Source organism: Nelusetta ayraudi, unplaced genomic scaffold, assembly GCF_046127955.1.
Source record: "Nelusetta ayraudi isolate G7.1 ecotype Tasmania unplaced genomic scaffold, CSIRO-AGI_Nayr_v1 ptg000042l, whole genome shotgun sequence".
NCBI lineage: Eukaryota > Metazoa > Chordata > Actinopteri > Tetraodontiformes > Monacanthidae > Nelusetta > Nelusetta ayraudi.
The window spans coordinates 987,501-1,003,335 of record NW_027466092.1 but is presented as its reverse complement, the minus strand read 5'-3'; the positions used below and the strand labels follow the sequence as shown (position 1 = coordinate 1,003,335).

General features: G+C 44.9%; 2 protein-coding genes across 2 annotated transcripts in view; one reads left to right on the top strand and one right to left on the bottom strand.

Annotated features, from left to right (window-relative positions):
* Positions 1-990: 990 nt before the first annotated feature.
* On the bottom strand, positions 991-4,782 carry gch2 (GTP cyclohydrolase 2). Its single transcript, XM_076033483.1, has 6 exons — positions 4,307-4,782; positions 3,056-3,165; positions 2,798-2,853; positions 2,105-2,136; positions 1,923-2,007; positions 991-1,767 (listed from the first exon to the last, which is right to left on the bottom strand). The coding sequence occupies exons 1-6, from the start codon at positions 4,584-4,586 to the stop codon at positions 1,638-1,640; spliced, it is 693 nt and encodes a 230-aa protein (XP_075889598.1). The 5' UTR covers positions 4,587-4,782; the 3' UTR covers positions 991-1,637.
* A 4,456-nt stretch (positions 4,783-9,238) lies between these two features.
* Positions 9,239-15,835, top strand: part of msh2 (mutS homolog 2 (E. coli)) — an 11,244-nt gene continuing 4,647 nt past the window's right edge. The window contains exons 1-9 of the mRNA XM_076033482.1: positions 9,239-9,475; positions 10,406-10,554; positions 10,649-10,933; positions 11,542-11,688; positions 12,060-12,209; positions 12,652-12,785; positions 13,191-13,390; positions 15,115-15,224; positions 15,323-15,446. Coding sequence (XP_075889597.1) covers positions 9,268-9,475; positions 10,406-10,554; positions 10,649-10,933; positions 11,542-11,688; positions 12,060-12,209; positions 12,652-12,785; positions 13,191-13,390; positions 15,115-15,224; positions 15,323-15,446 — 1,507 coding nt within the window. The 5' untranslated portion in view covers positions 9,239-9,267. The remainder of the gene's footprint in view (positions 9,476-10,405; positions 10,555-10,648; positions 10,934-11,541; positions 11,689-12,059; positions 12,210-12,651; positions 12,786-13,190; positions 13,391-15,114; positions 15,225-15,322; positions 15,447-15,835) is intronic.

Here is a 15,835-nt window from a genome sequence, read left to right as displayed (position 1 = left end):
TCTTTCTTATCTGTTTAAAAGAGCAAACGCTCACTTTTTTTCATTGGTTGTTGTTGTTTTCCGTCACACAATGAATTCATATTTCTTCCGTCCACCCGTAACAATTGACTTACAGAAGAATAATCCGATTTGTTAGCCACATGCTGCGCTGACCTTTCACTTGATGTCACAGATAAAGGATGTAGTTCACATTTTGTCTGATGGCAGACACCTGGCTTGATATTTAAAGGCCTTGCTCTCCCTCAGGCCGTGTGCCGTATGTGCGCACTTTTATGTTTTATTATTAGTTTATGCCGTGGTGACGCAGATGAGACCAGGACTTGCATGGAGCTGTCGAGGATGATGCGCAGCAGCTCTCTTTTCTTGGTGCCGCACACAGGGTTAGTTTTGTTCTGTTTTTTTTTTCAATCTACGAATTATCTCAATATTAACTAAATACTTTCCAAAAAATCATATATTCTTGAGACTTGAGCAGCTCCTCTCCCTTGATTGCACATTCATCCTTCAATTTTCATCCATTATTAATCAGCCAATCAGATGGAAACAGCTCTTCGCTGCAAAGCATATGGACAATAGTAACTAGTGATGCTCAAAATGGAGGAGAAGTGTGATTTAAGCCACAGTGGAGTGTTTCAGGAGCTGCTGAGATTTTCCCACAACCCATCCAGGCTCATCGGACCTCAGGCCAGAGGAACCGCTGGGATGTGGTGGAATGAGAGATCGATTTTCACTCCTCGTCTGCCGCCAACAAATTATTGCATTATGTTAACATTGACCAAAATCTCTGAGGAAGGTTTTCACATACTGTGCTGGAACTGTGCAATGAAGAATGAAGAGCAGTTCTGACAAAAAAAAAAGTGGGTCCAGCAGCAACTACCAGCAGGGTGGATCACATATCCATGGGTTTCTGCAACAATATGGCCTTTTTCTTGGTTCAACTTGAAATCTCTTCAGTGTACATGAAGTCAGGCTGACCACTTAAAATATTTCTTTTAAAATAATTTTATTAAGCAAATACATTTTATAACAAGCTGTCTACAGCATAATTTGACATCATCTGACTCAAACCTCTCCAATTACATAAAAAAAAACAAAAAAAAAACATGATTTGTCTTTTAACTTTTTTTGGGACAAATGATTAAACAATTAAGCAACATAAGTATAAATGACACACCTTACAATGCTCACGAAAAGTGAATTTTAAATAGTGGAAGGAAAGCGTGTTTCACAAAAGCATAAGAATTTTACATAGATGATTCATATAGATGAAGAAACATTGCAAGTACTCTTATATCTGAAAATTGCGCCAAGGTATTTGAATAAATCCATGACGCGTCTGCCAAAGGCACCAAGGCTGCGAGTCTTAAATCTCTTGTTGTGTTGTGTTGATTAGTAGGACTGAAATTCATGAGCCGCCGGTGTCTGGAGGTGAGCCTGGACTCTGGATCTGCTGGATCCTGATGCAGATGGCAGCTTCCCGCTTCTGCATCCAGCGGCTTGTTTGTGCTTTTTGTTTGAAGTGAGGCTGCGGATCAGCTGCTAGTGCACAGCTGTGTGTGTGTGTGTGTGTGTGTGTGTGTGTGTGTGTGTGTGTGTGTGTGTGTGTCTGCTGTGTGCGGCGGGTCAGGCGGTGTCTGTTAGGCCTTCTGTGAGAGCATCAGGAACTCCTCCCTGGTCTTGGGGTCCTCCAGGTAGACCCCCAGCATGGTGCTGGTCACCGTGCGGCTGTTCATCTTCTGGACGCCGCGCATGACCATACACATGTGGCTGCAAACACAGCACAACACAACACATACAGATAGACAGACGGATACAGTGAGGCTCAGCAGTCAACACGGTCCAAGAAAATAATGAGTACATAATGGGTATTTTCTCTTTGAGATGATGCTAGTGTTTGAGTGCAGGATGCTGCGTGAACTCACGAAGCCTCGATGACCACGGCGACGCCTCTGGGCTGCAGAGAGTTCCATATCCCCATGGCGATCTGCTTGGTCAGACGCTCTTGGACTGGAGGGTGGAAGCACATGGTGTCGAGTTTAGGGGTAGGAGGAAAAAAATCGGCAACTTCGTTAATGTGACAATTGCTAAGTGTCTGTGTGCTTACCCTGAAGCCTCCGACTGAAAATCTCCACGATCCTGCAGAGACAAGAACAAAAGCTGGTTATTGATCAGATGGAAGGTTACGCTTCCAGCTCACAGTCACATTTCACATCAAGGAGGGATTCATGGATTGTCAGGGAGTACATAAAAATCAAAATCAGCCCTCTGAGTTTTTGTCCCCCTTCCGAACATCTGGAAAGTCCAACAAAACCTCAGTGTTAGCAGGAGGCTGTAAACACAGGGCTAAATATGCTGTCTTTCAAGGACTTCCAGAGAGGTTTCTGGATCACAGCAAGTCTGGGGTGAGATATGCATAAGTGATAATGGACATAATATCCCACTTTAACGCATCTCCTTAGGTCATCGGTCATGTTTGGACCAACAGTCGGTATGAAACCCAGTGACACCGACCCCCACCCGCTCTTCCCCTGCCTCATAGGCGGCAGGATATTTTAGTAGAACGGGACAGAAGGAAACAGGCCGGCAGGCTGTGATGACAGCCGCTGATTCCCACAGGTCCGGGAGGATTTTCTCATGGCTCGAGAGCGGATAGAGTTTAGATTTGTGTCTGATGAGGGGGCTGGATGATGGCGGCTGGGCTTAGATTTAAGCCTCCAGGTCAATGTGCTGAGACAACAGAAGAACGCAGCCGGCCGGCACTAACGGCAGAAACACAGGGCAGCGTGGGATGTGTTACCTCGCCAGTTTGCTCAGGCCCACCACTTTTTTGTTGGGAATGTAGCCAATGTGGACCTGCAGAGAGAGAGAGAGAGAGAGAGACGGAGGAGCCGTTCAAAGCAGGACTCACATGACTGGATTGATAATGTGAACAATTCATTGAAAATATTGGAGCAGCAGGTTTTTAATGTATGAATCCTTTCTACATCTTATATAATTGATATTCTACATTGATACATACTTTTATATACATCTGTAACAGAAGACAAACACTTACCCTTCCAAAAAAGGGCACCAGGTGATGTTCACAGAGTGAGAACATGTCTATGTCCCTCACAATCACCATCTCGTCATGGTCTTCGTCAAATATGGCATCATTCAAGATGTCTGCAGGGGAGACAAACATTTTATGAGTCAGTGCACATTAATAAAAAACTGATTTGACATTAGAAATGTGGCACCTTTTCCGTTAAAATCAACATCATGGTTACCTCCACTGCTCGGCGTGAACAAGGCAATAAAACCAAGAGATACCAATAACGTTGCCTTGAGACACCATGAAGCCGATCAGAATTAATTCTGCAGGCGCGTAAGTGCAGTTATGGCCAAACAAAAATGGAAAAAGTAAAAATATTGAGCAAACACAAGAAGGCTGACAAACATAATAAAAGTGTCGGCCTTTCTACTGTTCGTCCTTTAGACGTCTCGCTAATTTTGAAAAACGTGTGGAATTGTGGAAAAGTCCAGATACAAACGTTAAATTACGCATGCAAATTAACATCACAGTCCTACTGTTGCACGTGTGTAGCCATGTGTGTGGCCTTGGGGTTGGAGGTCACTGATTCACCATCTCCACACTGTTTCCATCAACTCTTTATCTCAGCACACAACCGACGCTGCTGACGTCATGAAACGCATTTGTGTGCTTCAAGTGGCTCAACGTGATTCTTTATTGTCTCATGCATGTTTGGAGCCATAATCAGAGATGCTAGTTGCTGCTCATCAACATCAAAATCTTAAATAAACCATTAGGTTAATGGCTGTACATTATAACAAAAAAAAATAGTTAGACCATACTATCATTATTTGGATTATAAAATAGTGAAATACCATTTTTTGGCACTCTGTATGTTATGGCAAATATCACAAAATGAAAAATGAAAGCCCATAAAAGTATCATTAATTAGAAATGTATATTTCAACAGCGTTAGGCAGCTGTTGTCCAAACTGGAGTCAGGATTGGTGTTGGAAAAAGGACAACAATACATCGCCTTGATGGTTGTGAAACTTTTACAGCGTTTTCTCCCGTTCACTTACATGCAGGTCATCACTTACACCGTGAACTTCAAAGGAATCATCACGTCTACCTCAATGTAACACTAAGGTGTAAAACATGCAAACAAGGTGGACGGTCATTGAACTCTTGCCCGGCATAACAGAAGAATTTCTGGATGTCCCCCCCCCCTGGCCGCTGCTGCCCCATGCACCTCGGCCACCGGCGGCCACCGGCGGCCACCTGCTGCCTTACCTTCCACCGTCTCGTGGTAGCCCTTGGTGAGGAACTGCATGGCCTTGGCGGCGCGCAGCGGCGTGCGCAGCAGCCCCTGGCGGTCCGCGTCCTCGCCGAGCTCGCGGAGGATGCTGCCGTAAGCGGCCTCGATCGCCGGCAGGCGGGACTCGTCCTCCGTCTGCTTGCGGGACGTGTCGTGGTCGCGGTGCAGCGCGGCCTTCTTGGCGTCGATGATGAGGCCGGCGAAGGAGCCGCCGCGCTGGAACTCCTCCACGGCGTCGTTGACCATCCCGTTCATGGCTGCGGTGTGGCTGGAGGAGGTGGTGGCTCTGGTGGTGTTGGCTCTGGTGGTGGCTGCGGTTCTGCTGGCGGTTCTGCTGGTGGCTCTGGTGGTGGCTGCGGTTCTGGAGGTTCTGAGGCTTCAGCGGCTCTGCTCATCTTCCTCCCGCTGTCCTCCGTGGTATTTAAAGCCCCGCAGCCACGTGCGTCACCTGGCCTTTGTGTTAAGGTGGGGCTTATTTTCCATGGGGAGAGAGAGAGAGAGAGAGAGAGAGAGGGGAACGTCCTCGTCCTCGTCCTCTCCCTTCGCCCCCACCCCTACTGTCTCCCCCCAAACCGGACGTCACGCTACCGAATTTTCTGCATCACATCATTCAACAGCAGTGTCATCCTCCGTCTCCATCCATTAGTTCTGACGCCGCTGCCTCCATCCTCTCCTCATCAGCAGCCTCTCACGCACAGCTCGCGGGCTCATGACTGCACGTGGTGATATTTTTCTCCCCCCCCCTTTTTTTTTTTTTTTAATTTCTTTTTAACGTAGTTCGTTTTAGAGTTTTCAATTCCAGGCCTGGGACCTTTCTGTTTGGAGTTTGCATGTTCTCCCTGTGTCTGTGTGGGTTCTCTCCGGGTTCTCCAGCTTCCTCCCACAGTCCAAAAACATGCATGTGAGGTGAATTGGAAACTCTAAATTGTCCGTATGTATGTATGTGAGTGCGAATGGTTGTCTGGCTCCAGCAGACCCCTGTCACCACGAGCTCTGGAAGAAGCAGGTGTTGAAAGTGGATGGACGGATGTTCTAAAGTTTGACAATGGAAATGGGATGAAGTGAATGAAGTGCAAACCCAAGATCTGATCTGATTTGCCCAAAAGGTGACAGAGGCAGATTTCTGACCTTGCAGTATAGAGAGATGGATGAAATTTATTGATCCAAAATTGGGAAACTATACGCTGTTGCAGCACTAAACACAACACAAAAAATAAACTATACAGTAATTACAAGAAAGATTATGCAGCCAATTGATGCCAATTATGAGCATTGCCCTTCTAAGTCCATAGAAAAGAAATAATAATAATACCCGGGGTTTTATAACTAGAAAAAAAAAAAACAAACTAAACTCAGTTAGGGTACCACTTCGTTGGCGCGCTGGTTGGAGCTCGTTGAAATCCTTAGAGAAAAGTGCACTCGCTGTACTCACTGAACCGTCGAACCCTCGGTTTCCTGGCGAACCCCCGTGTAGGCATCGCGTTGCATACGGCAGCAGGGAGGCAGGTAGGAATTCAAACCAACACAATTCAACACATTTTAGGCAGTGCACTACATATATTTCTGTTACGTCCTTACATGGACATCTGGCCATTTGGCCTAAACGTGAAAACGATCATATTTTATTTTGAACACCCCTTCATGATGGGAATAAAATGGAATACAATTCTGGTTGGATCTGCTTGTTTTGAATCCTAACATTATTAGACGTTGTCCCCCCCCCCCCCACCCCCCCTTCATTGTTTGAAACCTCGTTAGAAGAAAAGTCTTTTTCTCTTGATCTGGAAAGGACACTAATATTCCATAGAGGATTAAGAGTCACCGTTTATTAGTTTCCCTTGTCGGTTCAGTTGCCAAATATCTCAGTTCCAGTGACATTAATCACAGTGATCTGTGCTCGTTCTGTCACTGCATGACAAAGGCAAACCTTCTTTGAGATGAGGCCCTGTGACCCCCCTACCCACCGGCATGTTTAACCTTTTTACAGCCTATTGATAAAACTGATGGTCAATTTTACCTTCCACTTGTGTGTTTGGAAAGGGACAAAAACAAGGCGGAGCCAGAACCATGGCTGAGGGTGTGCTCACTAACCTGAGTGACATCACAGAGGGCTGATTCTCAGAACTTGAAAAGCGTGACAAGAACAAAACACTTCTTGGAAATGAAACAAAGTAGTGACCTCACAGCAGCATGAGTAATTAAGCGTAGTGTAGCATGAAAAGGCCTCAGAGTCAGTTAAGATGTGCACACCATCTCTGTAATCAAAACAACAGATTGGCGCTCAACGCAACACCAATTCTTCTTTTGCAACAAACAACAAAGAAACAAAAAGAAAACTTATTTCTGAACAGGAAATGATTTTTCCGCCTTCAGCTTGATGAGATGAAAATGGGGTTGAACTGGCTTTGGCCATGAGCGAATTGACGCACAAGACCCCAAGTCTCACCCTCTTCTAACCTTATTTCAGTACTTTTCTCAACTCCTGTCTGTGTATTGCCAATTTCCTTCCCTCGCAGAGGTCAAGCAGAACTGGAAGGTCATTAAATTGGCGTCTCACATCCTTTACGCATCTTCATGACCACCTGATCTCATGACAGAGATTTTTGCCATTTAACTGTGAAATTACTTTTGTAGAGACGAGCGTTTAGCCCAAAGAGAGGCCCCTTTGTCAACTGTAGAAACGCTAGACAGCTATTTAGCGACATAAATGATACGTTAAGGTCACAGGTCACGTTATTTTATGGGCAGACTTTTGCTCCTCAGGAAAATCAAACAAAGGGAAACTATTTAAGAAGGAAGGCAGAACTCAGAACACACCATGGTGGGCCAGTCACGTTTTTTCTAAATCTTTATGTTTTTGTGGGGAAAAAAAGGTCAAATACAACATTATAGCATTATTTCTAGGCTGGATGGTGGAGCAGGAGGATGTGCAGCCATTGGGTACTGGTGGGCAATGCAGAATCCACAGCCACAGTTTCTTGGACCATTTCACAACACGTTTTGAGTCGGGACCTCTCCTGAATGACTAGTTTTCCTCTTTGCTGTTCAAATATGATTGTTATTAACAGTGCAGAGTTTGGCAGAAGACTGCACTACTGTTCAGAATTTCCACATTTGTTCAATTATTTGTCAAGTCGTCAATGTCATGGTGGAGACCATGCAGCCTTTATTTTGAGTTATGAGGTGACTATGGTCAAACTGTCCCAAGCATTGGCGTGGCCACCGGGGTGGCACTGGCTACCCCTGGAAAATGATTGGCCACCCTGCCTGGCCACCCCCACCAGAGCTGCCAATCAGTTTGTCAATCAGCTGCCAATCAGTTTTTCCGAGTCGACATTCATTCACGATTGATTGAGGATTCACGTCTGGATGCATTTCAACTCCGTCTTGCGGAAAAGGCAAAAACAAGGGTAAGTAAACAGTCGCTCTGTGCGGTGTTGAATGATGTACAAATGTTTCAATTAAGTTAATAAGTAAGGTGTAACTACAGTTAGCACCGTACTCTAATTAACATAATGAATTGAGATGTATGAGAAGCATTAGCCTGCGCCGGTAAATGTGGAAAAACAAACGTCACTCCAGCCTCAAGCCAGACTAACTAACTGACTTAACTGACACATTCACTGTATGTGTCTGTGTGAGCGCCTCTGTCGCCTATTGTGTCCAGCGTCATGTATTACAAGGTTTCAGTCTACAACAAGATTTATTTTATACACGTGTGCAAACAAAACAGCTTGGGCTTGCTGTACCATACCATTGGAGGATGATATAATTGCATGTGATACCCATGTGTGTTTCATTTTAAGGAAAGTGATTTCTTGTATGTGAAATGCATGATTTCTTTTCAGGGGCAGACAGTGATAGAGACAAAGCAGGATGAAAAGGACTCAGAAAATTGAGACCCTTTTCTCAGGAAAGAAAGGTGTATTCAGCTGTCATAATCCTGTAATATAACTCAAACTTTGGTAACTTGACTGTAATTCTCACAAAGGAATTTTTGATGTGTACACATTTTGTACCTGTTATGAATTTAAAAAAAAATCATTCATGACTAAACTCAGTTGTTTGTTTCCATCTCTATAAGATATAACAAAGATACATAGATACCTATGAAACACTTCTTTATCTTGCTGAAACTAATACTACTCGGTTACAGTAGATACACCAGTATACTCTCCCGGAGCACAGATCAACCCACTCAAATAAAAACAAAAAACATTTTACTCAGTCAGATAAGATTTCTAAATGCTGGATGCTACACTGTTTTGTGCATTATTTGGGCAAATAAAATAGTTCTATTATTCATACCTCAGCCTACCATTTATTACCATTATTATGACCCTTTTTTTTTTTTAATTGTCATTCCGGGGTGCCACCCTTGCACAGTCTGTGCCCCTAGCTTGCCCCCCCAAGAAAAACATATCTAGAACCGCCCCTGGTCCCAAGTCTTATCTCCTGCTCAAGTGACAGTGACAGTGATTGGTCGGTGACTGAGAGCTTCAGCTACAGTTACCGACCGACAGTTAAGCCATCAAGGGGTGAAAATTCCTTATAAAAAAGTCAACGATAAAAAACTAAAAATGACTAAATAAATAAATAAACATCTTTATATGGTATTACTTATTTAAATGTAAATATAAAGACGGGTATTTATTTTATTTGTTCGTTTGAAAAAACAAACACCTTCAGGCACTCTACTGGAAACTTGGCGATAATGCTGGAAAACTCGCAGGTCTATAACCCATTAAAAGCACTAAATCCAAGTGGCCCATTCATTAAAATGTAGTTGTTTAACTGATGTGTTACAAAAACTCAGACAAAGGTTTTAATTTTGGCTTCCGCATTAAGCGGGCCGCACTTTTCACGAAGAAGAAGAAAAAGAAGAGCTTACTACGTCATTTCCGGTGTGCGCACGGCGGTGGCGGGAGATTCCAGCATGGCGGTGCAGCCCAAACAGAACCTCTCCATGGACGGAGCGACCGAGCAGGGCTTCCTCAGCTTCATCTCGTCCATGCCGGAGAAACCGGACACGACCTTCAGAATATTCGACCGAAATGACTTTTACACGGTCCACGGGAAAGACGCCGTGTTCGCAGCGAAGGAGGTTTTCAAGACAAACGGCGTCATCAAGTACTTGGGCTCAGGTATTACTTTCCGCGACCCGGTTCTGGGCTCGGAGAGTCCGGATCCGGCTGCCTGTTCGGCCCAGTTCGGCCCAGTTCATCTCAGTTTGTGATGGCAAAAGGAAACGGGGCTCACGCGCAAATCGGCTTAAGTTAGGGACCGTCATTAAATTTCATTTGAAGTCGCACATGAACCATTACGTATACAGTATTTTTCATTTTTGAAAATATCCGTCAGAAATATCAAATTGGTCCCACTGCCATGTGACCCAGTCATGCCAATCAGGAAAAGTTTAAGCTTACCTTAAATTTTAACATTATAATTAAAAAATAAAGCTATTTTCCAGCTGTTAGATAGTAATATCAATATTAACTGTAAGCTGATGATAGATTGATAGATACATAGATACATAGATAGATGGATACATAGATGCATAGATACTTTATTTAGGCCTATGGGGGAAATTCAGGTGTCACACCAACTTAAAAAAAAAAAAACCTGTTACACAGTAGACAATAAAATACCCAGACATCATAAATGATAACAGCAGACAAACATGTAAAACTGTAACTGTAAGGAAGTCATATAAAGCGCACGTGTGAGAGGCAACAATATGATAAGGTAATAAAATAAGTTTTAAAATGTATTGCACACATTTGGTTAAAATGTACTTGTACCAGAATGTATTTAAAATTTATTTCTTGGGTTTGTTTTGCAGCAGAGGCCCATTAATGCACATGTTCAGTCCAGTTAGCTGTGTTAGCCATGCAGCTAAATACATTCATTAATCAGTCTAATGGATTATGAGATTAAAAAAAAAAAAAAAAATTGATTTTGACTCTTTCAAGATACACAACAATCAGACAGCAATTCTTTATTTTTTTTTATAAAATTTTTGTGCATCGTTTCTTTTATATTCAATGTGTGTGTGCGTGTGTGTGTGTGTGTAGGCAGCCGCAAACTGGAGAGTGTCTGCCTGAGCAAACTCAACTTTGAGGCCTTTGTCAAGGACCTCCTGCTGGTGCGCCAGTACCGGGTGGAGGTCTACAAGAACCACGGCAAGAGCAGCAAGGAGCACGACTGGAAGGTGGAGTTCAAGGTGCGACGCCGCCGCTGACCGTCTCTCTGGTCGCTGTTCCAGCCGTCTGAACGCTGTCACTCACCTGCCTCCGTGTCTCCTGGCACCTCCACAGGGTTCCCCGGGAAACCTGACCCAGTTCGAGGAGGTCCTGTTTGGCGGTGGAAGCGGCGCGGAGGGCTGCGCTGGCGTGGTGGCGGTGCGCCACGCCACCGGGGCCGACGGCCAGCGGGTGGTGGGCGTCGGCTACGTGGACGCGGCCCAGAGGACGATGGGGGTGTGCGAGTTCCCCGACAACGAGATCTTCTCCAACCTGGAGTCCCTGCTGGTCCAGATCGGCCCCAAGGAGTGTCTGCTGGCGCAGGGAGAAGGGAGCGGCGACGGCAACAAGCTGCGGGAGGTGGGTCACAGCGTGTTTTGTCCACTGCTGGATGACAAAAACCAGATTGGAACCGATTTTATCTTCAGAAGCCACGTTAATTCTAGAAGAGTTCTTCATCGCCACTGAGTTTCCACACAGTTGCTTGTCCACGATGCCGCGTCCCGTTTCGGTTGTTTTTTGTTTTGTTTTTTTTCGTTTTTTTTCATTGCAGTTTCTCACTGAAGGCGTCCAAACTACGTATGAACACGCATGTAATTAGGTAGGAAACAATAAAAGTGTAAAATTACTCAGAAAAAGAAAAAGAGAGAAAGAAAGTAAGAAGCGAGAGAAGCAGGGACCTGATGCCATTAACAGGAATTCAAGGAATCAAAATACGCAGTAAAAGAATCCCATTTTTATGAAAAAGATTCATACAACCTCAGACAGAATATCGGATTTTTTCTCCTTTCAAGATGTTACTTCTCTAAACCTCTGAACCCTGTAGGGAGGCATCATGGATTCCCACTCTTAACGCAAGGCATCGTCTTGCTATTGAAGACATGAAGTCTGAAACCTCTCACGGTCTTCCGGGGGCCCCAGAGACTCGGTTGCGTTCTCCTAATGTGTTGACCCTTGACCTCTGGTAGGTGGTGCAGCGAGGCGGCGTGCTGGTGTCCGACCGGAAGAGAGCCGAGTTCAGCAGCAAAGACCTGGTGCAGGATCTCAACCGGCTGCTGAGGTCCAAGAGAGGAGAGACGGTGGCGAGCAACACGCTGCCCGAGCTGGACAAACAGGTGGGCGCTGGGTGGGGGTTTTCGATGTTGTTTTTCGGGGCTGCCAAACGTATATCAAATCTAGATTAATCTCTCAGTTTCTGTAGTGAACCGTGATTTGATTTTCACCTTCGAAGTGCTGTTATTTTGCATTTTAAGACCGTTTTTATGTCCATATCAATGCAACGGCAATCTTGCCAGAGTGTCTTAACTGGGAACCAAATGAACACAAAGAGGATTTCCTTTGTGATCGTTACCATTATTATTTCTTTCAAATGATCTAGACTAGAGGATGACATGGGAGTGGATTTTCATTCTTATTTCATGTCCCACCTCAGTCTCGGGCAGAGTAAAAAAAAAACAAAACCCACTGTGTTGTGGTTCCCTCCCAGGTTGCCATGTCCTGCCTGGCTGCCGTCGTCCGTTTCCTGGAGCTGCTGTCCGACGAGTCCAACTTCAACTCCTTCAGTCTGTCCCCGCTGGAGCTGGGACAGTACATGAGGCTGGACAACGCCGCCGTCATGGCGCTCAACCTCTTCCAGGTCAGAGGTCACACTGCCAGCAGGACTCTTTCACAAAACGTCCCTATCGGCCTTGAAAGCAAGTAACATAACCGCTGTTGTGTTTGGTGAACTACATTAAAATTTTTAAACTTTAGTTCCCGCCTCTATAATGTGAAAGCCAATCAGCAGCCACTATAGATCTTGATGCCAAATGATGATTGGCTCTCAGACACAACCATTTACTATCTCGGCAGCCGGCACTGACAGAAGATTCATTTTCCAATACTCAATATGATCTGGCCTACCCTGCAGGTCTCTTTCCTCCCACTAGGGGCGCTGCGGTAGAGACATTTTGTTCTTTTTGTGCGTGTCGTTCAGACGTCCTTCACAGATACCAGCAGTCACTGGGTCCTTGCCGAGCCTGCCTCTGCTCAGCCACTTTGATCTTCTTCTTATTTATCTTGACCCGTTCCCGCTGCAGGGTTCGCCAGAAGACACCAGCGGGGCTCACTCATTGGCTGGTCTGCTGAACAGGTGCCGCACGCCACAGGGCCAGCGGCTGGTCAACCAGTGGATCAAACAGCCGCTCATGGACCGGACTAAGATAGAGGAGAGGTAGTGGGTCACTCACCACACACACACACACACACACACACACCACACAACCAAAAATCAATAAATGAATGGTTCTGACTCCCTGATGAAGGGGTTAATCCTTACATTTAAACCTTTTATATATATATATATACAGTGTGTATGTATATATATATATACACACACATATATATATATATATATATATATATATATATATATATACATATATATATATATATATATATATATATACATATGTCTATTTTTTCGAGCTAATTGATATTACAATAATGAACATTATTTCCAACCTATTTTGAATAATAGTGGCTAGTTCCTGGAGATCATTTCTATTTCTTTGAAACGAGGATGTAAGTGAGGAACCAGCTCAGTTGATCAGCTCTGTCTGTCTGTCTGTCCGTCCAGGCTGGACCTGGTGGAGAGCTTTGTGTGCGACTCAGAGCTCAGGCAGACGTGCCAGGACGACCTGCTGCGCCGCTTCCCCGACCTGCACCGCCTGGCCAAGAAGTTCCACCGCCACAGTGCCACCCTGCAGGACTGCTACCGCGTCTACCAGGCCGTGAGCCACATGCCGGCGCTGCTGGCCGCCCTGGAGAGGCACTCAGGTACCTTTTTAGTTAGCTGACCGTCCATGAAGTGGCTCGTCAGGGTTTGGGTCTGTCTGAACCTCAGCTGCAGTCCTGATGGTCATCTCTCTGAAGACGCATCTCTAAAACATAGGCGTCTAGTCATATTAACATGGATTAAAGCGCTAAATCACAACCAGAAGCTTCTCAAAGCGCTTCCAACAGTCAAGAGAAAACCAACTGAAGCCCACCAGAGAAACGGATTAGCAACATATTGCATACAAGCAATATATAAAGCATCGTTAGACTGTTAACGTATTCTATTACCATTGAAAAGTCATCTTTTTGGCTCAGCTGGTGAGTTGATGCAGTGCTTCACCCTCCTCCAAAATAAACTGCTTGGGCGATTTTGTTATCATTATTATTATCATTATTATTATTATTACTACTACTATTATTACTATTATTATTATTTTTGAATCAAATGACAGACCCGTTTACTCCTGCAAAACCAAATAGGTTTGTTTGTGTCTTTGGAAACTGGCTGAAAGTCCAGGTTTGGTAAAACCAGCACAACCAGGAAGTGTTTTGTTTTTTCCAATCAGTAAGTATTTTATTTTTCATGGTCTGTACCTTAAAGGTCAGATGTCTGTCTGCAGTTTTCTTTATTTTCTGAAGTTGAGGAACCGTGAGACACACACAACAAGGTCAAATGCTGATCTGAATAATCTTCTTGCAAACTGTGCCGACGCCGGCTTCTGACGACACGTCACAGCTTCACCTTCTCCTCCCTGTCTGTGTCTGGTCCTCACCTCGCAGCTCGGCCGGGACCAATGCGGGAATCTGTTTTTCTGCCTCCGTGACATCAAATTCGACACACACACAGATCGTCTTCACCGATTGTGCGTCTTATCAGGCACATGACTGATTGTGTGTGTGTCGTGACCCACTACCTCTCCCGTTGGAAAATAGACCTATATAATACAATTTATATGTAAGGGTTAAAAAGCCTTTATTGCTGTAACTCGGTCATATCAATCTTCTAAAGACAATACGTTTTGGCTGAACACCTTCATCAGGGAGTCGAACGACTGCCGCGAGCCCCTCCCCTGCCCCAAAGTAGTCGCAGGCGGCCACAGCATCACCACTCTGCGTCCAGGCAGCAAGTAAATCGCGCACGCTGATGCCACCCTTCCTCCTTCCAGAGCGGCATGTAAATGTATTTATTCATTGTCACACTAAAATAAAATCACTCCATTTGACTGATGCAGCCTCAGTCACTTACTCACCTTTTATTCCAAGAGGAACTTATAGTCCAACAACAATCCTCTTAAATAAGGTGGTTAAAACTAAAAGCCAAAGATGTGACACTAAAAGTAGCTGTGAGGCTCCGACTAGCCAAACCTCTTCAGTAATTAACGAGCCAACGATACTGCACATTAAAACACAACCGAGCCACTTTTAGACACAGTTCAGGAAATGTCATATACAACAATACTACCGTCATAAAAATGTTTTGTAGTTTGATGTAGATTTGTAGTTCTAAATCATATTTAGGGTGTTTTTTTTTTTTACTCTTTTTGTCTCTCCCATGATGTTATTCCTCTCCTACAGCATCCATTGCGATCAAGTGCAAGTGGCCAATTATGCAAATTAGGCGATGATGTCATTTGGCAACTTGCAGCGACTTTTAGGACAGCCAATAGCAACTTTCCTTACTGAGGAGTTGGTAACACTGGAAGAAACGTGTGTGTGTGTTGCAGGGGGTTTCCAGGTGCTGTTGGATGCCGTGTTCATCTCCGCCCTCAGAGACCTTCAGGCCGACTTTGTGAAGTTCCAGGAGATGATTGAAACCACGCTGGACATGAACCAGGTACACACTCAGACACTGTGTGTTGTTGCGTGTGCTTTGTTTATGACATTCAGATGTAGATTAGTTGTGATGATTTTCCTCTGCGCGCGTGTGTGTAGATCGAGCACCACGAGTTCCTGGTGAAGCCGTCGTTCGACCCTGTGCTCAGCGAGCTGAGGGAGAAGATGGACGAGCTGGAGGGAAACATGCAGAACATCCTGAGCAGCGCAGCCAGAGAGCTGGGTGGGCATGCACACACTCACACACACACACACACACACAGCTAAATCACGCTGTGCTCAACAATATCCCCTTTGTGATGTCATAAAGGGCACAGATACCTGATGACCACACCCCCTTCCAGGTGTTGACTCAGCCCTCTGGAACCTCCTCGTATTGTCGTCCCCTTCCTGTTTGGAAGGTACAACAGAGCGTCAATTCTGGCGGGAGGGAGGCAGCAAACAGAGGGCTAACTGCGCTCCTCTCTGGAGATCTTTTTCACTGATTCGTCTCGTCAGGCTTCTTCACTGAAGACCAGGATGACAAATAAGCAAAAATTGAATTTACCAGGATTTGTAGGTCAACTAGAGGAAATGATGCAGATGACGACTTCCTCTTTAATTGTGGTGATT

Excerpts from the sequence above, each read along its gene's own strand:
- gch2 (XM_076033483.1), bottom strand. The coding sequence starts at position 4,586 with ATGAACGGGATGGTCAACGACGCCGTGGAGGAGTTCCAGCGCGGCGGC. Across the intron at positions 3,166-4,306 it reads CTACCACGAGACGGTGGAAG|ACATCTTGAATGATGCCATA; the intron begins GTAAGGCAGCAG and ends TCTCCCCTGCAG. Across the intron at positions 1,768-1,922 it reads GCCGTGGTCATCGAGGCTTC|CCACATGTGTATGGTCATGC; the intron begins GTGAGTTCACGC and ends CTGTGTTTGCAG.